This window comes from Solea senegalensis, linkage group LG6, assembly GCF_019176455.1.
Source record: "Solea senegalensis isolate Sse05_10M linkage group LG6, IFAPA_SoseM_1, whole genome shotgun sequence".
In the NCBI taxonomy this organism is placed as follows: domain Eukaryota; kingdom Metazoa; phylum Chordata; class Actinopteri; order Pleuronectiformes; family Soleidae; genus Solea; species Solea senegalensis.
This window is the reverse complement of record NC_058026.1, coordinates 9,735,152-9,758,127: the sequence shown is the minus strand read 5'-3', so window position 1 is coordinate 9,758,127 and position 22,976 is coordinate 9,735,152. Positions and strand designations below refer to the sequence as shown.

The window sequence follows — 22,976 nt, the reverse complement described above, 5'->3', positions numbered from 1 at the left end:
TTCATGCAAATCTACAAAGACTGCATTCCTTTATTATCTGCACATAAATGTGTTTTTGTTTTTATGTCAATGTACTATAGCTTTGTTGTCGATATAACAGGTTAGATCTTGAGTGACACTGAATCGCATGTGACGCTCATTTCAAACACAAAGCTTGGGCTCATGGGATTTTTGTCATACACGTTGGTGAAAGCACAATATCTTCACATAAAGGAAATCATTTGGCTTCACTGTTACATCTGCATCGAACAATCATGTGGAGTCTGAACAGCCAGCCACGTGTGGCCTCAGCTTATTACTGTATGCTGCTACTTTCAGGGTTGTGACACACATCAAGAAGGCTGCTGTGGAAAAGTCATTAATGACTTCTGATGTCATTAATCGCTGCCTTTCAGTTAACATTTCAGATCTATGTGCATGTCTATGAAGATGAATTAAACTGGCTGTCCACTCTTAAATTATCATTGTTTTCCTTGCTGCTGGTTACAATTTAAATTTAGTTTTTTGTTGTTGTTTATTTTCCCACTGGTGTTATAGGGAATTACCTTTGATGAGTTCAGATCCTTCTTCCAGTTTCTCAACAACCTGGAGGACTTCGCCATTGCCATGCAGATGTATAATTTTGCTTCTCGCTCCATTGGACAAGGTAGGAATGGAGCAGTGGGAAGTAGTGTTGCAGCTTCTGAGGGTCTTGTGTTTACACAGAGGTGTAGTGACATAGTGTAAGTTGTCAAAATACAGAGAAACTAAGTGTTTTTTCCACTTTTGCCAGATGAATTTGCAAGAGCCGTCTATGTCGCTACTGGCCTGAAGTTGACACGTCACCTTGTCCACACCATCTTCAAGATATTTGATGTAGATCACGACGATCAGCTCTCTTACAAGGAGTTCATCGGCATCATGAAGGACCGGCTGCACAGGGGAGCCAGGGTAAGAAAATATATATATGTACATATATATGTATATACATATATATTTATATAAAAAATTTAATATAATTAAAAAAAGAAAGAAATTGCACCAAATTGAAAATGTTCCTCTTCATATGGCCTATGCAGATGGAGGCAAGTAACAACCTCAGTGAACTGCCAGAAGTGACTGTCATGGTTGTTCCCAAAGACAGATTCTGCCCTCTAGTGGTGTAGTCTGACGATGCGTTTCAAGCTTCTCTAATGGCACTTTTCCACTACACAGTCCCAGCACGGCTCGACTCGGCACGTGTTTTGTATGCTTTTACTTTATTTAGTACCTGCTCTGACGAGGTTCCAAGCGAACTGAGTAGATATCCTATGTGACGTCATCAGACTGCCGTCCACTGATTGGACCGAACAAGACTGAACTGTAGAGCAGGAAATGTCTAAAATCTCAATATTTTACAACGGAGTCTGGTGTATTTAGCGACAGCGCTGCTGAAAGCCTGTGATCAAGGTGGTGACCGGTCATGGAGGAAGTATTGAACTAATCTTTTAAATTAACTGATTCTGATGATTGAGTTACACCGAAAACAACTGCTTTACAAGCAGTGTTAAACAGAGTCACGGCAGTTTCATGCAGCCGTGCAGTTTTGACTCCACCCATGTTGAGGCGGTACTACATTAATGGAAAACCAACTAAACTGTGTAGAGTTGAGCCGTGCAGTGCCGTGGGAAAGTGCCATAATAATGTACTACAGATTTATTTGGTTGTTATGGCCTCACAGTCTTGGCTTCTTAACAGTGCTGTTAGTTTATTTCCATCTCTTTCTTTCTCTCCTACTTTCATCCTCAAACTCTTCTCTCTTTTTGTCTCTCCTAATCTAATCTAACACCCGTACCCTCTCCTGTACTTTCTCCACACTCCTCTTCTCTCTGTCACTTAACCCCGCAGGGTTATAAAGCTGTGGCAAAGTCCACATCTTTCAGATCCTGTCTGAAGAAGGAGCTGGCAAGCAGATAAGTATCACCTTCATCAACAACAACAACATCAAATCTTGTTTACTGTATGTACAGAGTAATACAGTAGTAGCAACAGTGTCAAAATATCATTCATGATTATAACATCTGATCGTGATAATGGTGTTTCTTCAAGAGATCCACATTGTCTCAGGTGGTACTTCCACCAATGGTGTAGATCCTTTACTGCAGTGCATTAACATCAAAAGTAAATGTGACTAATGTCTTTATTACAATTGGAGTTTTTCTCTTTAATAATGTGGCGTTTTTGGCAATTTTTTGTTATTTTACCAGTAGGTGTAGAGTTTCAGCTTCAGATTGCATCATGTTTTCATTTTGGAGAATTAGAATTTAAATAAAGTAACATTTTTAAGTCTTAAAAACCTTTTTTCCTCTTTAAAACTTCCATCCTCAGCATGACTGCATGTCTGTCATGACATTTACTTGTGACTGAAATGTCACATGATTTTTCGTTTTTTGTTTGTTTAAAAGGTAAAGGGCCAGCACTACGCCTCTTTCTCCAGCTGCGTTCGTGCTGAGGCCAGAAGACAAGTGAACCACCTCTGGAGGAGGTATAAGGAGAAGTAGGAGAGGAGGACACACCAATGACACGAAGGAAGGAGATTAAGCATAAAAAGAGTCTGATGACTGAGCTCTAACTTTTATAGCAACTGTCTATTTTCAACATTAAAAAAGTGTACAAGCATGACTACACCACAAACTGGCTGATGCTCTGTATATGCTGTATGATAATAATAAGCAACATTCCCTCTCATCTCAACCTTATTATTATTTATTCCAACTATGAGTTACAGTGCAACGACTTCAGCTCAACCAAGCATGGTTTCTTCATAACTGGGACTGTTACTAACGATTATTATTATACATTGTCTAACCAGCATATTTGCAAGCTCATTGTTTAAGCAATATTATATGCAGTAAGTATGATTATGCAGCAGGCTGTAGCTTTTAGGTTCTACCAAATAAATCTTCACTAATTTAATGATGGATGTGACCAATTACTTAAGAACACTATGTTCCTCTAATTTGTTAAACACATTTAAGAGCACAACAATATATATATATATTTATATATAACATGATGTTGTCATCCAAAATATCAATGGTACACAAATAAATATGACACAAAAGTTTCAGAATTAAATCACTATTGTTTTGTCTTCCACTGAATTTTGATCCGCTCAGTCTTTTGCTTTACTTTTTATATTATTTATCTTTTATTTATTTTATCTTAAAATTTCCAGGAATCACTAGCTTTTTTTTACACCCAAAAGTAAAAGAACCACAAAACCTGTTCTATAATCAGGCTATACTATAAATAATATGTGTGAATTGAATGACAAGACCTCTAATATTGCAATATGTTTATAAATTCTGGAATATTATAATTACATCTGCCAAGGAGGCCATGTTTTGCCCATCTTTTGTTTTTTTTGTTTGTTTGTGAGCAGCAATAAAAGAACGGATTTTGGTTATCTGAATATTTATCAACTTTTGAGTGTTTTGACACAGAGGGAAACTTGGTTAATGTGGAAATCACTTGATTTATCACAAATATAGAGTATATTCTTTGTTTTGGGGAAAATGTAATCTTAATAAAAATGTATCTAATAGGATATGTTGTGTCATTTTGTTTATCACCTCATGTAATGTTCATTTGTAGGCCCAACACAGAGCTACTTGGTAGTGGCCAAATTTGTAATCACAATTATTTTTGATCAATTTCATTTGCAATGTGGACAACATATTTTGATTTGGACATGGACTGAAGAGTCTGGGCCTCACGCCTTTGAGGTGTGGAAAGCTCTGCTATAGTTTTGGGGTGTTGAGGTGTGACAATTTTCCCGCCTTAGCTAGAGAAACAATATTCTGTTCCATTCTGCTCTCTTCTGTAATACAGTATATATTACAGTCTAAATGTAGATGTATCTGTAGTAAGAATTGTGACCCGGTACACTTATTGGACACAACCTATTCTTATTTTGTTGGCAATAATTATAGGACGGAAAAATCCGCGGAGTACATTGCGCATGTGCACCGCTTTTACACAACTTGTCAACAGTCGAAGTTGAACATCCTGGGCTTTTTCGTAAAAACGGCCAAATTCTCGTGTCAGGAGAGGACGCTATGCTACTGCCTCGCGTGTGTCATTCAGGTAAGTTTGTTTCAAAGGTTGTCGAATTAAAGAAAGTTAATTGTCACCTGAACTAGATGGAGGAGCATTTGTAGCGTACATGCTAACTCGTGGCAACGTTAGCGGTTTTTTTTCTTTGTCCCCTTTTGGTTGTGTAATTACTGAAGGCTGTTTGTGATGCTACTGTTTGTTTTTCATGGCTGTTAATGTGACGCAATATAAACGTTATATGTGGTTTTTGGTGTTGAACTTGTTGACATGTTAACTGGTGAAATGCTGCCCCCGTGTGTCGTCATAGCATAAACCCTGTGTTTGACACAGTTTGTGCTGTTGTCGTGCCGTAGTGGCCGTTCACCTTCTAATTTCAACACCTTTCCAACACAACGTCGTTTACGCTCTAACACTTATACACTATACTATACTATACACACTATACTAATTTGAATTTAACGATTTGACTGGACGTCCTTCAAACCTAGCGAAACTCGACTCGTATTGCGGAGCAGCGGAACTGTACTTCTGTGTCAGCTTTCTGTCAGGGACGTTATAAACGACGCACAGAGCGATGTGCACGGTGTCTATACAACTCAATTTAGAGATTTAAGTCAATATACAAAACCTGTGTTGTTGTATTCTGAGTAAGGTGTAGTAGTTCAAACTGATCTGAAATTGATCGATATTTTAGGTTGTGAAAATCCTGTAAAGAAATGATAAAAGCTTAAACAGACGTTGTGACTAACTCGCAAAGCATTGTGGGTCTTATGATAGTGAATTCCTAATATTATAAATCGTTTTGTTTTAGCAAAACAAATAAATTAAACTGGTTCATGTGGTTCTGTCAAAATAGCGCTTTATTCACGTGGGGTGTGTCATGAGAATTGGAGAATAACCGTGAGTGACAAGGATAGTGCGAATAATGACTTCCCATGTTCGCCTGTTCTCAAACTAAGACTATACTTTCAGGGATCATTTCTATAGTTCTTGACTTGAGAAATGCTTTTCTAAAGTGATCAGTCTCGCTAACCACGATGATGAGTCGTGATATTCTCTTCTGAGCGCGAAGCGGACTTTGAGTAATGATTCATTTCATACGCTCACTGTCATTGATGACCGTTCTTTGCTTCTTCTGGAAGCTTAGAGGAAGAGAATATGATCAGAGTGGTTATCCATCACTGTAAATAGAAAAAGTCCTTATTCAACTGTACAGCATTATTGAAGTATATGGAATTTCTACAGTTGTGCTCAGAAATTTCTAAGCACTTTTGCTCATCACGCCATAAAGTCCCCCAAGTTGTAATTATTATAATTAAGAAATTCAAGTACCATGAACAAAGCATGCTTTTGCTTCATGTTTCTACACAATTCTCCTGTTTCTGCTCTCTGAAACTAATTTTCTCTCATCAATTACCCAACTTTGTCCATGAATGTATTATAAGAACTGGATAGAGCAGCGCCCCTTTGGCTCCTTTCATTCCTATGGAGTCGCTCACCCAGCACATTTGCCTAAAAATTTCTGACCGCTGCGTTTATTTCCGGGTTGTGCGGCCCATAGAGCATGCGCAGTAGTGTTACTCCCATAATGCCTATCGGCTATATAAACGAGCCGTCCGTGTTCTCAACTTGCTCAGCACGTCCATAAACAGCTAAAGGCATGATGGGAGTATGCTACTGATGTGCACAAGCATTTTTCATGAATACCCATTGCACGTTAGCTTCGGGCTTTAAACCATGGATTTGTAAATGAGTGTCAAAACCAATGATAGTGAATGCAGTAAGCTAAAAACTATAATGATGTAATAACAGGTTAAAATTATCAATTTAATGGTTCATTTAATTGACCGTGGCTATTAGTTCATATGAGTTGTTATAATGACAACATCAAATACTTTTATGATGATAAAAAAACAAACAATTCCATCGAATATTAACCATGAATATGATTTTGGTCTCATTGCTATGCTTTGTATTTTGGTTTAAATTTTGTAGTTCACATTTATAACTGTTTTTTGTTGGTGGTTTACAAATAATAATAATAATAATAATAATACTTACCAAAATTCTCCCACACTACACCCCTCCTCCGCTCCCTTCACTGGCTTCCGGTAGCTGCTCGCATCCGCTTCAAGACTCTAGTGCTTGCGTTCCATGCTACAAACGGATCCGGTCCAGCCTACATCCAGGACATGATCAAAACCTACACCCCAGCCCGCCCACTCCGCTCTGCATCGACAAACTGGCTCGCTGCCCCCCTCACTGAGAGGATCGCAGAGGCACTCAGAACTCGAGACTGTTCACTGTCCTCGCTCCCAAATGGTGGAACGACCTCCCCATCGACATCCGGACAGCTGAAAGCCTCCACATCTTCCGACGCCGACTAAAAACACATTTCTTCCGACTCTACCTCGACTAAGACGCCAAAAAAAAAAAAAAAAAAAAACTTGTACATCGCACTTATGACTAGCACTTAATAGTTTGTTCTCCTTGAAGCTCTTACTTACTTCTAGCTCTTATATGTACCCAAATGTTTAAATGCACTTTTGTAATTCGCTTTGGATAAAAGCGTCTGCTAAATGACATGTAATGTAATGTAATGTAATGTAATAAAGCTAACTTATTATCAAAGTGAGGCCATAAAACCTGCAGACTCACGATCATATTAACATTACATACATATTAACAATAACAACATGTTAAACATACTTTTCCAACTCCAGATTCTTTCACTGTTATACATGTGTTCATCACATTTATCAGTAACTTTATGAACCGATAGTGACAATAAGACAAGCAGCCTCCCTGGGAATCAGTGGTGAAGTGACCGCAGGTCTCAGTGCATCACACGGTCACAGCTCCACAGTCCACACCGTCATCTGCCCCTGTTCACAATGTCAGTATGAAGCCACACAGTAGCTTGTTAATACATCGCTAATAAGTTTGAAAAGAAATCCTAATGAGTGACAAATAAATAACTAAAACCTGCGTTGTTGTAATATTTTTAAAAATGTAAAAGAAAACCCATCATTGCCTTCATTTATTCACATTTCTCATAACGTTTTCACATCGTACGGTTCCCTAACAGTAGCGCCATTCCCGAGACGCCACATGGCCGCACTTTGCTGTGCTCGTACACAGCTGTTATGTCACTGTGAGAAATAAGATTTTTCTGGGCTTTTTATGGCCTTTAGGAAGGTCTTACAAATGTTAAGCTGTATGTATTAAAAATATAGAATATAAAGATCTATACATTCATATGTCCTGTGAAGACTTTTATAGGCGTCTCTTTTACTATTGTGGTCAATGGGGAAATTGCTCTTTACAGGGTATTTTTTGTTGCAGTACCATGAGTGGCCACCATAACAAAATTGTCTTCAAGGCAGAGGGGGTGGTGCTCTATCCAGTTCTTATAATACATCCATGACTCTTTCACATGATGGTGAGAAATGATATCCTCTTCTGAACGTTTCATAGATAACGAAGACTGATTCATTAAAGATGCTGTTTGTGACTAATGACTGTTCTACTTAATCTTGACTCTTAGAGGAAAATAATTACTGATTTGTTCAATATTGTAGATCAAACTGGTTTGTGTGGTTCTGTAAAGATAGTGTTTTATTTACGTGATGTGTGTTGAAGAAAACCATGAGTGACTATGGTAGTTGGAAGAATTGGATCCTGTCTTTACCTTCATCTAAACTAAGACTATACTTTCAGGGATCATTTCTATAGTTTTTGACTTGAGAAGTGTGCTTCTAAGGAGTTTGGTCTTGCTCACCACGATGATGAGTTGTGATGTTCTTTTCTGAACATGAAGATGGCATTGAGTAATGATTTAATTCATACACTCACTGTCGTTGATGACTGTTCTTTGCTTCTACAAGAAGCTTAGAAGGAGAGAACATGATCAGAGTGGTTTCTCTTTAGTGTGAATATGAAGTGCCACTTAATATTTCCTTTACATGGGAGATGTAATTGTGTTTGTTGGAAAAAATAGATTTGGCTGATATTATCTGTGTGTGATGTTGGTATTTTCAGATTTAGTATATGATTAAATGCATGATTTGTGGATGCAATTTATGAACTTTATTTATGATCTGCATATTTAGAGCGTGTGCTGAGTCATTTTCACACCTAAATGTAGTTGACATTGTAGAAAGAAATGTTTAATATAAGTCTTAACTTGTGAGGTGGATTTCTCGAGACAAAGTGTGTGGTGTGATGAAATGTTTGATTTCTTGGTTTTAGGGGTTTATGATGTCAAATTTGTAGTATTTGTGACATGTGCCAACGGCTTCAGTGTGAGTTCCTGCAGGCGAGGCAGTGGGGATTATACAGTGTTGTAGTTGTAGCCATTATAACAAGACAACACATGCTTTATTTAATTTTTGTGTGTTGTGTCGTTTATGTGAGACAGTAGGAGAAAACCATGAGTGACCAAGATAGTCCAAATAATGGGTTCCAGTCTTTGCCCTCCATCTTGTTAAGACTATACTTTCAGGGATCATTTCTATAGTTATTGACTTGAGAAATGTGTTTCTAAAAAGTTTGGTCTCGCTAACCATGATGATGAGTAATGATGTTCTCTTCTGAGCATGAAGTGGACAATGAGTGATGATTTATATCATATACTCATTGTCATTGATGACTGTTCTTTGCTTCTCTATGAAGCTCAGAGGAAGAGAATATGATCAGAGTGGTTTTCTCCTGTTGTAACAGTAAGTTATGTTTTATATGGGTATAGTATGTAACTATGAAGTGTCAGTGTGTTCTGTGAAGAAGTGACAATAATGCTAGTTATTATCACTTAATTCAGACTGTTCGTTGAGTTCTAGAGCTGGAATTATGACTCTTTAAAGGAAACTTTAACATGAGCGGTGTATCATTTTTATTAAGAAAATAATCACAGTCTTAACCATCCTACCAATATATACTTTATTGGTGGAAGTTTTTCTGAAATATTGATCATATTTGTACTTGACTTGTATTTTCATTGTTAACATTCCATAAGGTGGTGCCATATCCCCATGCTTTGACAAGTGAGATCACTATTATTGGCTTTTCCTTCACCGATAAAAACTTTGTGCACAATAAAAAAGAAGCAGGCTACAATTAATTTCAATGCAAATAAAACAACTTTACTAAAACATTTTCCACAAAAGAACACGAAAAGAGACAATGATATATGTGAATGAGAATAATTAATAGGAAAAAAATATTGAATCTACAATATTGAATGAATCAGTCACTCACATACTCACTCAGTGAGGGAATTTCCATGGGTCCCCCATGCGAACAGCATTTGTAGTTGGCGCAAGATGTTTACCCTGAACAGAAGAAAACATGAAAACACACAGTCTAGTTCCCCGTTGTTTTAGCCAATTTTCCCAGTAAGCACAAACTTAAACGTTAGGCTCGCCCGTAATGAGAGGACAGTGTAGAGACTCTATTTTAACAGACGGGGTTTGGTGCATTTAGCGACAGCACTGACGAGAGCCGGAAGTACTGAACTGAATCACAACCCGTTCAGCTGTATTACAGTTCAGTGACTGAGTCAGAAGGAGTCTGCGTTCTGGTCATGCGGAAAGAACTAAACTAGAGCTGTGACATTCACGAAGGAGTCAAATCTTTTGAACAGCTCTTTTAAATGACTGATGAGAACCAAGTCGCAGTTGCGAACCGTTTGTTTGCAAGTCGTTCCTTTTGTAAGCAAATTGTCCACACTATTGTTTAGATTGTTTTTTTTTCTGTATTCCTGTATTTTTTTTTATCTTAAACTGGTTTGTGCGGTTCTGTCAAGAGGGTGATTTATTTTTACATGGTGGATGTCATGATGTTTATGTGAGACAGTTGAAGAAAACCATGAGTGACCACGGTAGTTGGAAGAATTGGATCCTGTCTTCGCATTCGCTGCAATTAAGACTATACTTTCAGGGATCATTTCTGTAGTTTCTTACTAGAGAAATGTCTTTCTAATGAGTTTGGTCTCGCTCACCATGATGGTGAGTTATGATGTTCTCTTCTGAGCATGAAGTCGGCCTTGAGTAATGATTCAATTCATACACTCACTGTCGTTGATAACTGTTCTATGCTTCTACAAGAAGCTTAGAGGGAGAGAACATGATCAGAGTGGTTTCTCTTTAGTGTGAATATGAAGTGCCTCATGGTGGAGTTTTATTATTGCTTGAGCTAGATAGTGTATTACATTATTATTTCTATATTGGACTTAATATTTCCATTAAGTGGAAGATGTAATTGTGTTTGTTGGAAAAAATAGATTTGGCTGATATTATCTGTGTGTGATGTTGGTATTTTCAGATTTAGTACATGATTAAATGCATGATTTGTGGATGCAATTTATGAACTTTATTTATGATCTGCATATTTAGAGCTTGTGCTGAGTCATTTTCACACCTAAATGTAGTTGACATTGTAGAAAGAAATGTTTTATATAAGTCTTAACTTGTGAGGTGGATTTCTCGAGACAAAGTGTGTGGTGAAAATGTGAAAATGTGAAAATGTGATGAAATGTTTGATTTCTTGGTTTTAGGGGTTTATGATGTCAAATTTGTAGTATTTGTGACATGTGCCAATGGCTTCAGTGTGAGTTCCTGCAGGCGAGGCAGTGGGGAGTATACAGTGTTGTAGTTGTAGCCATTATAACAAGACAACACATGCTTAATTTACTTTTTGTGTGTTATGTCGTTTATGTGAGACAGTAGGAGAAAACCATGAGTGACCAGGATAGTCCAAATAATGGATTCCAGTTTTCGCCCTCCTTCTTGTTAAGACTATACTTTCAGGGATCATTTCTATAGTTTTTGACTTGAGAAATGCGTTTCTAAAGAGTTTGGTCTCGCTTACCATGATGATGAGTCATGATGTTCTCTTCTGAGCATGAAGTGGGCAATGAGTGATGATATATGTCATTGTCGTTGTCATTGATGACTGTTCTTTGCTTTATCTTGAAGTTCAGAGGAAGAGAATATGATCAGAGTGGTTGTGCTTAACGGTTAATGTGAAGTTAATCATAGTACACTTTGTAGTGATGGTGAGATGAGGCTTTGAACCACTTGAGCCAACTGGTTTGAGAAAGGGTTGATTTCTCAAAGCTTCATGTGCACACGAAACCACCTACTGACCTAGTGTATAATCACAGGCAGCTGTATCTGAACCACCATCTGTGTGATGCAGTGAATTTTTGTGTCTGTTATGTCTGTTAGAAATGACTATGAATTACAAAAAATGTATGACCAAATAATTTCTGTACATTTGTGTTTAATACATTTTTTGAATGTATTCTGTGTGTGTAAATCTTCCCAAAATGGTAATATCATAATATGGCAGGTTGTGCAATGTTTTTCTGAAAATGGCATGGGCGTAATCAGGCAGAGGACAGTGAAAGTGCTTGTGGAACTAGGAAAAGGACACAGATTATGCTTTTGTAACTCGGATAATGATGTACAGGACAGGTGAAATGTCATTGGCTGTGTGTCCTTCACTATCATGAAGACTTGGTAACCATGAAAATAGTTCTTGAAAAGCAAACCTAATGCGTCTAATGTTAGATTTAGCTTACCTTGTTAGGAGATATCAGATCAAAGTGTTCCCACACAGGGGAAATCCTCCTCTTCCTCACTGGCTCCATCCTATATCACCTATCCTACTCTCCTCAATCTCCTAAAATCTCTCCCTAAACTCTCCAAACTATTGCCAAACTATATAAACGCTATCCAAACTCGAGTATCCAAACTCTCAACTGACCGCAACTCTCCTTCAAAAACCCACATTTTGAAGAGGCTTCAGACGTCATCATGTTTGGCTCCTCCCCTAAATGAAGCAAGCCTCGATACGCGCATCGCGGAAACACCCCCTCCCCTACTCGGCACGCGCTTCGACATTACAAACATATAGCATTACGCACATTTTGTAATAAATTACATAAGGTTGTTACATGTAATTTGTTACTCCCCAACACTGTGTACTATCAATTTGTGAATCAGACCTCTAGTCCTCTTTTTTTGGGTTTATTGATTTTTTGAATTTTGCTCATGTTTTTCCTTGAGACTCTTGGCTCACAGACAATGTGATGTGTCTTATGAGGGTTATTTATTATTATTTACATTATTATTTACAGTATGTTCAGGGCCACACGGTGGTGTAGTGGTTAGCACTCTCGCCTTGCAGCGAGAAGACCCGGGTTCGAGCCACGGTTGGAACAAGGGCCTTTCCAAAAAACATGCAATGTGGGGATTAGGTGAATTGGACACTCTAAATTGACCGTCGGAGTGAGTATGAGAGTGAATGGTTGTTTGTCTCTAGCTGTGTGTGGCCCTGCGATGCACTGGCGAACTTTCCAGGGTGTACCCCGCCTATCGCCCGATGTAGCTGAGATTGGCACAGCACCCCCCGCGACCCTCTGGTGGAGGATGAAGCGGTAGATGATGACTGACATGACATTATGTTCATTTGTGTCTTTATTCTGTTGGTTATATTTGTTACCTTTCATACTAACTGCATCCAACCTCAGCAATATTATGCACATTTTTCACTTCAATCTACTTTCTTAGACTGTTATATGTGTTTCAGGGATGGTTGTTCATCTGTCCTAATACATTTTTAAAATGGCATTTTTGCTGTTTTTTTTGCTGACACAATACTTACTATGACGAGGAGACTAAAGTAGACTAAAGTAAGCATTTACAAAAAAATAAAAACTAGCAAACTAGTTAAAATGAAAAATCCAAAACTAATATAACCATGGTCCTATTATGTGTACCTAACTGTAAAACAAAATTTAAAAAAAACAATTTTATAATTCAACAGATGGTGGCGATAGCGCTCGAAATGGGGTGTAATTCGCTTTTAAATGCGAAGAAGAGAAGACGGAAGCTGAGCTTAAGTACACTTACTGCGTGACGTAACACGTAAATAAGTTGATCAAGCTTTTACTCGCTCGGTTGTCTACCTTTAGCTGCACTTACATGCCGCCCCGCCAGTGTTAATGGCAGTACCTCCGCGGAGCTAAAGGGAAGTTGACGTTTTAATCGACACACGGGGATATGCCATCTGACTTTGTCACGTAAATACAAAGAACGCCTCGCGTGAACAACAAACCGAGTCGTAAGAGCTAACCGGGGCTAGCACCACACTCTTCATGTCCACTTTCTCTTCCACTTCTTCGTGTGTGTACTGACGGCCCGTAGCTTCTGTCACCAGTCCAGTTGAGTCCTTGGTTGGCCGCCAGGAGAGGATGAACTGGCTTTTCCCTCTGTCCAAAGGCTCCGGACCTCTCCCACAGTTGAGCAGCCTACAGCAACAAAGACAGCGGCAGATCGACTCACTCAAAGCCGCTCACCACAGGTAATGTGCGTCACCTAAACCAGACAGACCCTGGTTCCCCTCGTTGGCTCGTTACGATGCACGTATTTGTTTTAAATCTGAGATTATGGCCGCCGCGGTGTTAACCATCCGCTAATGTCGCTTTTCACAACATTCACAGTTTATGATCATGTGGTTTTGCTAGCCACCAGTTAAAGTCTGAATAAACACGCTAGGCTAACATATAGCATACGCCCTCGTTTTTCGTTGTACTTGCTGATTTGTCATTATGTCATCGGGACAACGTTACATGTCCCCTGATGTGAGTGTTGCCAACTACGGTTAACATTTCATCTAGCCAGCGATCTAGGTGTAGTTTACCAGGGTCGTTTGTAGCTGGTTAGCTAAATAAATCAGCAAGTGACAGTCACATTTTCTATTTTTAGGTCTGATGACACAAGTGTCCTGTGGTCATTCAGTACAGTGTTTGTCAAAATAAGTATCACCTGTCGCTGTAGAAAGTTGTGGCTTATCAATTCAATTCAGACTTTATTACGGTCCCATATAATGAAATTGGTAATACAAACAAATATAAACATTTCATGCAAACAGGTTTTTTATATATACACATTGTATTTAACTATATTGTTTTATAAATATGAAAAGAAAATACTATATATATATAATATATATAATATAATAATAATAATAATGTGATGTTGGACAGGACTACAGTGATGTCATCAATAGATGCATCAAGGCGACAAATTCATTTGAACACAAGATTCTTTAATACAGCTTGAAAAGTATTGACTATGTGAGGATCCAAGTGTAAGCATTTGTCTACAAATACTTTTTTTTGAGTTGGTCATTAACTGTTTGCAAGAACAGACTGTCAGACTCTTAGTTCATCTCTTTTTAGTCAACATAAAACTGTAGTCACTACCCTCCTGATGCCTATTGACAAAGGAACTGTTGTACCTCCTTAAATGAACCATAAAGACAAGATACAATACATTTGTGATGGTTCTTTGCTTTTCTCAGGATGCGCAGTTCAGGCACTTATAGAGATGACAAGGCTAATATGCTGTGTGAAATGCCGATCATGGCTTGACAGTGATTTTGAAGCAGATGTTGATTTTTTTTCCTTAGCCGAAGATCCCCTAAGAGTCTCCAGACTGTTTGAGAATATCTCTTGAGGGATCTTTGGCTGAGGGAAAAAATAACCTGTAGACCTATGTAAAGTGATCATAAGTTTCACGAATTAATCTGTAAACGTTCACTGACCCCCCTGGCTATGTGCCCAGGACCCTCATTTGAGAACCACTAAGTTAAGGAATAGGTGGACGGGACATGAGATAAAAGATGGGGCTTTTACATGCAGCTTTGAACAGGTCACATCTATTTATTAAGGAAGAGTTATTTATATCTTAAAAGGTATCACATAATATAAAAAAATTAAATATTCGCTTCGGGGCCCATTATTAACATTGCTAACGGACAGTACTGGGTTGTTGTCATTGTATACATTTGTGTCATATATTAATGCCCCCTTTTGAACGATATCCATAAGGAGGTAATTCTTAGAAAATAGGAATTTATGTTTTAACAGTTCAACTCTTTAATATGTGCCATCAGTTGCAGACTACATTGTCTTGCTCAGAGGAAGACTTTCTTTGTAATGGTAAGCTTTAAGCAGCTCTTTTTATGAGTTCTTTCCTTTCCAAACTGGCAGGATTCTCACATACAATTGCAGGACTGTATATTTTCCAGCAATCATTTCATCTCATGACTTACCTTTATATTTCCAAAACAGCCTTGCAGAGATCCAGAAGGATGTGGAGTACAGAATACCATTCACAGTCAACAACTCCACTATTAGTGTTAACATGTGAGTACATTTTTGCAGTGTGATTTTCAAAAAGCAGGTAGTGTCCCATACTCACTCTGTAAACTTTACCATTTTCTTTCTGTCTTTTAGTCTGCTACCTCCTCAGTTCCCTCAGGAGAAGCCGGTGGTTAGCGTCTACCCTCCTGTTGGTCATCATTTAGTTGACAGCAACAATGGCACCATGATCACTAGTCCCCTCATCACAAATGTAAGTAGTAGTTGAGGCTTTTGATTAATTTGGTTTCCCAAACTTGGAGCTTGCCACACATTAGCACATTTTTTCAGTTAATTTCACAAAAAACATCACTCGTAAACATTAGTAAGAAGGAAACTGAAACAGATATGTTCACTGGTGAGATTACCTTACACTGGAGAATTACAAAAAACACTGGAGAAACTATTTAACGATAGGCTGGACAACTTCATTAACAAACACAATCTGCTATATATTAATTGGATCATTTGGACTGAGTGCTACCTGATGCTGAAACATGTTTTTGTCAAAATGTCATACGAAATATAAAATAAAAAAAATAAAGAAATTCAGTATGATGAAATTATGTATTGTACGATGAATATATGTATTCTGTGGGTAATGGGGCAGGACTAGATAAGCTTTTGCTTTCTCCTGCTTTCCCTTTTGGTTATGTGTATTGTGTGGACTACACTAAGATGATGGGTGATGTTGAGTGATATAACTGACATGACCAAAATAAATAAACATACACATACATACATAGTAGGGGTAGTAGTTTTTTTTCTGTTTTAACAATTACAACAAGCCTTTCTTTTTTTTCTTTTTTTTTTCTTTCTCTTTCTTTTTCTGTTCATTTCAGTCACACAAATGAATAATAATTATGACTGATGGTTGATGGTCAACTGTAGAAACGTAGTTTTGTTTTGTTTACTTTGTTTTTATTTTCTGTTCCTTCTAGCATATATTTTGTTTGCTAATGCATTACCTTTTCTCACTTTAATCAAGGTATTTTATTTGTCATTTTTCAATATGTTGTAGTTTGGGATGCACTCAGATCTGGGCAAGGTCATTCAAAGTCTCTTGGATGAGTTCTGGAAAAGTCCTCCTGCTCTGATGTCTACTGGTCCTGCTGGATTTCCATAGTGAGTTTAATCTTGTTTTCATGGATCATATTATAGACACTTGTGTCTTATTACTTTCTCATGTTAAATAACATTTGCATCCCTTTACATATATTTTTGGTGCTAGTTAAAGTCTAACTAATAAATTACATTTCAGCTGGTAAAAATGTTTTTGCCCTGATGTCCTCATAAAAAAAAAAAAAAAATACATTGATTTGCTTGTTCTGCGTTGGTAAAAATGTTTCCTCCGTGAATTGCAGCAGTATGTACAAGCCATCAGGCATGGCTGCGTACCCGACTCAGGCTTTCCATTACGGTCCTCTTCATGTGGGTCCTAGTCAGACACCACCCCCTGGTCCAGCTGCAGCTCCCATGCCTCACCCAGCCGTCGATAATGTCCATGGGCCTCCTCGAGCTCCAGCTCCATATGGACTGATTTCTGACCTGCCACTGCCTGTACCTACTGTAGATTCACAGGTAGATTAATCATGTATTTATTTCGTGTAGTAACATCCACGATGCACACGTAGAGAACCGTCATGGGAGCAGCAGGATCTGTTCACATGCAGATCCTAAAAACCCAAGAAAATGGTATGAAAAACACGCAGAAGAAGCCCGATGTGTTTTTTACTGAGGCAGTTTAGGGTTGAGAGCCTGTTGCATCTGTCGTTAATAAACAACCAAAACCTTGGAGCTGCCGAGACGACCAGCCAATTTGACCTATTTCTTTGGCCCGAGCATCAAGATATGTGCTGGAAGCGCTCGTAGCATTCCAAAAATATGAGATATTTTCATCCCAATGTGATGAGGGTGTACCCATAAAAACAGCCTTCTGATGCATGGCTAAAAAAAAAAAAAAAAGAAATATATTTGTACACACAATTTATACTGTAATTAAGCTGTCATTATTTAACAGAGTTAATAAACACTATATAGCTCCATGGGTTTGAACAGAACTTCAAATCCAAGAAAATAAAATTCTCCATTACTGTGACAGACTTTTGTCAAATATGAAATAGGAACACAAAATCCTATTCTAACTTGAGAGGAGAGAACCACATTCCAACCATGTAATCCATGTTTTAATCATAATGCCCTGCTGAGGTCGTGTTATGCTATTGTTAAATCAGTAGGTGGCGATATTTACCTTTTAGATTGGCTAGAGCATTTCCCAGGTTAGTAAGTAGTTAGAAGTTTTGTGGTTGCACTTGCCAAATCAAATGTAATGGTTTCTCCGCATAGCTATACAAAGTGTTAGTAGAGCCAGAATCTCTGAAACATTGAAGTCCTGATGTTTTCCAAAATATCTACAGTTGAGCTCTTTGAAGGAAAGAGGCTGGACAAATTTCTTACACTGTTTGTCTCTTGTCTTTTTTCAGCCTGGAATAAATGGACATATGTACAAGATGCCTGAAATTCCGGAATCTTTTCCTGAACTCTGTGACATGAAGTAAAGTATTCCAAAGTACAATCATCAGAAAATGTCACATTTCTTTGAGCTGATCATTGATGTCCTTGTTCTTTTCTTTCACCCACTGCCTCTCATCCCAGTCTGACTCAGCTGTCGGATATGTCTGAAAATGAGGATGTGCTGCTGAAGTTCTTTTTGGGTTTGCCACAACTCAATCAGGTCACCAGTGATAAAGAGGAGCTGGTCACCAGCATAGTAGACATGGCTAGTAAGTCCGACCTCTGTCTTTCAGGCCAGTAATGAAAGTGAAGGCTTAATGGAGACGAGCTCATCAAAGACCTGACCATTTCTTGTTGTCTTTTATAGAAAAAAACCTTCAGATGGAGCCACAGTTGGAAGGAAAGAGGCAAGAAATGCTTTACAAGGTAAGCACTTGTATATCTACTTATTTAAAATTCTTACAAATACACAACAAAACCAACCATGTTATTGTCTGAGTTGATTGATTGGGGTGTTGGGTTTTTCTTCTGTTTTTACAGTTTGACCAGCTGACTCAGATGAAGTCTGCCTTTGAGACAAAGATGCAGAGGCAGCATGAACTCAGTGATGTAAGAGGCTACACTTGTCTCACTTTGATCAAAAACAGTTTCACTTTTGATGTTAGGGATTTGAAGTGACAAATGGGTTGTTCATCAAGTTGTATAAGAACATGTAATTTGTATGGGGATTATTTATATTCAAACCATGTTTTCATGTTAGTAAAATAATTTCATAATGATTTCTTTTGGGGGGTGAAAATCCCAATCACATTTGAACTTCTCAGGCATTAGAATTCATTGTATATTCCAACATGTTTACATCTTGTATATACTGCTGATGTCCATAGATGCGCGCTGACCCTATCAGATAAACCAAAACATAAAATGAAGTCTTTAATCGGAATATGTCTGCTCCTTTGTTTCTTACTTAAGTGTTTGTATCCCCTGCTAGAGTTGCAGTCTCAGTACATTACAGGCTCGGTTAAAAGTTGCAGCCCACCAGGCAGAGGAGGAGTCAGACGAGACAGCAGAAAACTTCTTGGAGGGGCTCACCGACATAGACGAATTCCTTACCAGCTTCATGGAGAAGAGAACGGTCAGAGGCCTGAAGTGAAGCAGTATTAGAGTGGAGATAATTGTGGTATTTTCTTTTCAATGTGCTACCAGGACTGTGGTTTATAACACTGTCTCTCCCTCTTGTCTTACTCTGCAGCTTTGTCACAGCAGAAGGGCCAAAGAAGAAAAGCTGCAACACTCCATCAACACACATGGGCAGTTTCCTACCAGCCACTAGAACACAAGGTACACAGTCAAATGACAAGCAGAACACAAGACTGTATTAACTGGTGCGCCTCAGCTGACAGTTTCACCACAGGCAGCTCTTGTAAAAGTCTTTTTTTTGTGCTTCTTACCTACTTTATTTCATCCTCAGGTTTGCTGTTTTCTCAGCTGACTGCTGCCAACTTAAAGTATACAGACAATAGAGTGGACGAAAAAGCACACTGAGTCAACGACGTGCACTTAAAAGAAATAAGGAAGAGGGTGATGGCAATGGTGGCTTTAAAAAAAAAAAAAAAAAAAAGCTTTTGTGGAGAAGGTATGGAGTCACTACAGGAGGCCAAAACTGGAATAATGACTGACATGCTCAGTTGTGCAACCACATTGCTTAGGATTTATCACATTGTGAATCATTTTTACTGCACATTCTGTTAGTCCAGTTTTGACTCCATTTTGATGATGATGATAATAAGGAGTTTTGTGTCTGTTCAGGATTGGTGTCATATCAAGTGCACATGATCAGGGTGGTTGGTAACGTGAAGACATTTGACAGGAAGTAGAAATTGCTATGGACATTATTCCCAGTCGTATGCCATTGCCAGTATCTGCATTTCCATTCTCTGAGGTCATTGTCAACTTCTTGCTCTTTCATTTTTGCCCAGACAGGAACCATTCTGGATGAACATACGCAAGTTAACAAGGTTCCTCTTCCAAAATCTCCTGTTTACTTTAGAATGGTTGTTTCAGCCATTTACATACAACTCATCACTGTGGGGTCATTGTTCCTCTAATTTGTAATTTTAATTACACAAGAGTGTTTCTAAGTTGGAGTGTAAAATATAAACTTATCTCTTGAGTAATTTGTTGGGAGCATCCTAAACTCCAGTGTGTTTGCACATACATGAATAATTTGACTTTAACCTGTTAAAGCAATACTTTGATTACAGTGTACTGACTTATCCACTGCACATTGTTCAACATTTGTTTCAAAGTCAACATGAATCAAATGCCATAGAACAACTTCAATGGTTTTGAGTTGATGCTTTTTTCAGTTAATCACTTAAACCAGGCTAAAATTGAAACCGACGTCAGATTAAAGAGAAGTTTGGAGTACTGTACACTGGGTAGACGGTTTAATACACATACACTTTTTCTTTTTTTTCCAGTAGTCACATTTTATTTGTGTATGTAAACACACTGAAGACCATTGATTGCAGATTACCACCACAATGATAACCTGCTCATTTTAGAGATGCCCTTTGAACTTGAGATGTTTGATATAAAGCCTCAGATGTTTAAGGACTACATTGAGGAGTATTAGGTTTAATGCTGCAGTATAACTCGATGACATTGGATACTGTATTTAAATATTGTTAATAATAGGCTATATTGTAATCAAAGACTCTGACACCTTGTATAATATGTTCTTATTTAATTTGTTAGAGTAATAAAGCATTTAGAATAAATCTGTTTTATGTGCCGTTGAACAAATCTCGGGATCAAGCAAGGGACCACAGAAACTCTTTCTCATCATATCCCACACAATACATACCAGTAACACTTGTGGGCCACGATTTACATTGCATTATGTAGATGCTGTGGACAATGCATTTTATAAATAGTCCAGATTCAAATATGTGGTGTTTTCAATGTGTATTTATAGCAATAACTGAGACCCATACACTTGCAGTTCCTAATGGAACATATTATTATTTAGTTTATGTATGGTATGTGATGTTACATACCATTAACCAACATGTCTGTCCAGATTTCTGCTGGCTGGTCTTCCCAGCTCAATGCTCCCTTCTGGAAAGGGTGACCAGAACAAGTACGGCGGGCACAACTCGACTGTCTTTCTAAAGGTTTATTCCACATACACGGTTAAGCAGCAGTAAGTTAGCAATTAGTCAGTTAGAAGTTGGAAGTTAGACAGTACCTTGTTGGTGGTAGAAGTTAGACAGCATCTTTTTAGCTACTAACTACAGTCAGTTAGAGAGTCAGTCAGGTTATAAAACCGACAAGTCGTACAGGTTCTGATGATAGATAGATCTACAAAGGCGCATACGAAAGCAATACATAACAAAACATGGCTTTGACGATGCACCTTAAAGGCACTTTAAAGGCAATGGTGCTTTGATACCAGTTACAACAATGAACAGATAAATAGAATGAAAGACAAATAGCTTTGCCTGCTAGAAAGTTCTACACCTCCCACTTGGCCTACTGATTCCTAAATCCAAGTAGGCCACAACAACCACAAATTTTGCCTTCCGCAATGGCTACATTGCTGGGTACGAACGCGTTACACACAATTTTTACCTTTCAAATGGGTACATAAAGCTACATCGCAGGGTATGAACGTATTACACACAATTTTTTAACTTTCAAATGGGTACATGAAGCTACATCGTGGAGTATGAACGTATTACACACGATATGAATAACAGATACAAATGACAAATAAAGGTTTCACATTGTCCTTGATGACGCAGTGACGCCCTTTACCGAAACACACCACCACCTCTCGTGGAGGATGGTGGAGGGGGGTTCTTGATCCTTTTTCTTTCCGAAACACACCACCACCTCTCGTGGAGGATGGTGGAGGGGGGGTCTTGATCCTTTTTCTTTCCGAAACACACCACCACCTCTCGTGGAGGATGGTGGAGGGGGGGTCTTGATCCCTTTTTCCGAAACACACCATCATGTGGTGGGGAATCTATTTCTGTTCCTCCACTGGCAACAGAACCACCAGCCTTCTGACATCTCTGTGAAGGATGGTGTTGGAGGGACAGTTCTCCTTCTCTTTGCCTTTCCCACCTTGTCCACTGGAAACTGGACAACTTTGGCACGTCCTCACTTTCACATCTCGTACTACGCCTTTCACATCAGGATGGGCCTCCACAACTCGACCGAGCCTAAACTGGCCTCTCAGTGCATTTTGGTCAGCCAACCACACTAGGTCTCCCACCGTGACGTTCCTTGCGGGCGTGTGCCACTTCTGTCGAACAAAGAGGCCCGGGCCCGCCAGCTGGCTCCACCGCTTCCAGAACTTGTCGACCTCGATCTGGACCGCTCTCAAGCGCGCAACGGGGTAAGTCTGGTATTCGAACCCTCGAGAGTCCCCGCTAGGCCCAGCACGGCCAAGCAGAAGTGAGTTGGGAGTGATGACTCCTACAGTCTCGTCTTGTACCTGGACTCTTGCGCCGATTGGTCTTTCGTTTGACAGATTAGCTGCCAGGTAGAGGAGAGTCTGGAATTCCAGTGCTGTCAGGTGACTTTCCACCCCGATGTTACTCAACGCTCTCTTGAGTGTACGGACTGCTGCTTCAGCTGCTCCGTTTCGATGGGGAGAGTCTGCTGGGTGAAACACCCACGACCAGTCGGTCCCAGCAGCGGTCGCTTTCTTCTGGACTTGATCCTTGTCGATGTTGTCCAGGAATTCATAGAGCTCCTTTAAAACTGGCTTGGCGCCCACAAAGTTGGTCCCCTGATCCGACCAAAGTTTTCTTGGGTGGCCCCTGAGAGCTGTGAAGCGCTGGTACGCCTTTAGGAAGCCGTCCGTTGACAGGTCTTCCACGATGTCAGCATGCAGTGCCCTGGAAGCCATACAACTGAATACTACTCCCCAGACTTTCATCTTTGTTCTTCGCTTTACAGTGTCTCTGACAACGTATGGGCCAAAGAGATCCAGTGCTGTTAGCTCAAACGGTGCGGCTGGTTCAGATCGTTCACTAGGAAGCTCACTCATCTGTTGCCTGCATAACCTTGACTTGGTCTTTCGACAGTGCACGCAGGAGTCGATGATGCTTCTTGCAATTCTTGGCCCCTGTACTACCCATGCTTTGGACCTCACTCTGAG

General features: G+C 39.1%; 2 protein-coding genes and 5 non-coding genes across 11 annotated transcripts in view; all 7 read left to right on the top strand.

Moving 5' to 3' along the window:
- The window catches only part of micu3a (mitochondrial calcium uptake family, member 3a), a 31,754-nt gene extending 28,186 nt beyond the window's left edge, over window positions 1–3,568 (top strand). For all 4 annotated transcript variants that reach the window (XM_044028654.1, XM_044028652.1, XM_044028653.1 and 1 more), the window contains 4 exons: window positions 538–646; window positions 773–930; window positions 1,867–1,931; window positions 2,421–3,568. In XM_044028654.1, the coding sequence (XP_043884589.1) occupies window positions 538–646; window positions 773–930; window positions 1,867–1,931; window positions 2,421–2,427 (339 nt within the window). In that variant the 3' untranslated portion in view covers window positions 2,428–3,568. The remainder of the gene's footprint in view (window positions 1–537; window positions 647–772; window positions 931–1,866; window positions 1,932–2,420) is intronic.
- Window positions 3,569–5,033: 1,465 nt separating this feature from the next.
- Window positions 5,034–5,249, top strand: LOC122771749. Its single transcript, XR_006360672.1, has one exon. It is a non-coding gene; the product is annotated as a small nucleolar RNA U3 (small nucleolar RNA).
- Window positions 5,250–7,781: 2,532 nt separating this feature from the next.
- Window positions 7,782–7,997, top strand: LOC122771773. The gene has a single exon (XR_006360694.1). It is a non-coding gene; the product is annotated as a small nucleolar RNA U3 (small nucleolar RNA).
- Window positions 7,998–8,565: 568 nt separating this feature from the next.
- On the top strand, window positions 8,566–8,781 carry LOC122771761. Its single transcript, XR_006360683.1, has one exon. It is a non-coding gene; the product is annotated as a small nucleolar RNA U3 (small nucleolar RNA).
- Window positions 8,782–9,998: 1,217 nt separating this feature from the next.
- LOC122771785 lies at window positions 9,999–10,214 on the top strand. The gene has a single exon (XR_006360705.1). It is a non-coding gene; the product is annotated as a small nucleolar RNA U3 (small nucleolar RNA).
- A 653-nt stretch (window positions 10,215–10,867) lies between these two features.
- On the top strand, window positions 10,868–11,081 carry LOC122771724. Its single transcript, XR_006360647.1, has one exon. It is a non-coding gene; the product is annotated as a small nucleolar RNA U3 (small nucleolar RNA).
- Window positions 11,082–12,960: 1,879 nt separating this feature from the next.
- vps37a (VPS37A subunit of ESCRT-I) lies at window positions 12,961–20,583 on the top strand. Of its 2 annotated transcripts, none has more exons than XM_044029326.1 (12): window positions 12,961–13,443; window positions 15,218–15,292; window positions 15,383–15,500; window positions 16,308–16,411; window positions 16,654–16,867; window positions 17,770–17,840; window positions 17,942–18,069; window positions 18,168–18,226; window positions 18,341–18,409; window positions 18,792–18,935; window positions 19,053–19,141; window positions 19,272–20,583. In XM_044029326.1, the coding sequence occupies exons 1-11, from the start codon at window positions 13,334–13,336 to the stop codon at window positions 19,131–19,133; spliced, it is 1,173 nt and encodes a 390-aa protein (XP_043885261.1). In that variant the 5' UTR covers window positions 12,961–13,333; the 3' UTR covers window positions 19,134–19,141; window positions 19,272–20,583. The 2 variants fall into 2 exon arrangements, with proteins under 2 accessions (XP_043885261.1, XP_043885260.1); XM_044029325.1 differs by having other exon boundaries at window positions 16,651–16,867.
- Window positions 20,584–22,976: the final 2,393 nt, after the last annotated feature.

What these genes read in the sequence shown, in the direction of transcription:
- vps37a (XM_044029325.1), top strand. Translation starts at nt 13,334, where the DNA reads ATGAACTGGCTTTTCCCTCTGTCCAAAGGCTCCGGACCTCTCCCACAG. An exon ending in CCTGAACTCTGTGACATGAA is followed by an intron (nt 17,841 to 17,941) that starts GTAAAGTATTCC and finishes CTCTCATCCCAG; the next exon opens with TCTGACTCAGCTGTCGGATA. An exon ending in GGCAGCATGAACTCAGTGAT is followed by an intron (nt 18,410 to 18,791) that starts GTAAGAGGCTAC and finishes ATCCCCTGCTAG; the next exon opens with AGTTGCAGTCTCAGTACATT.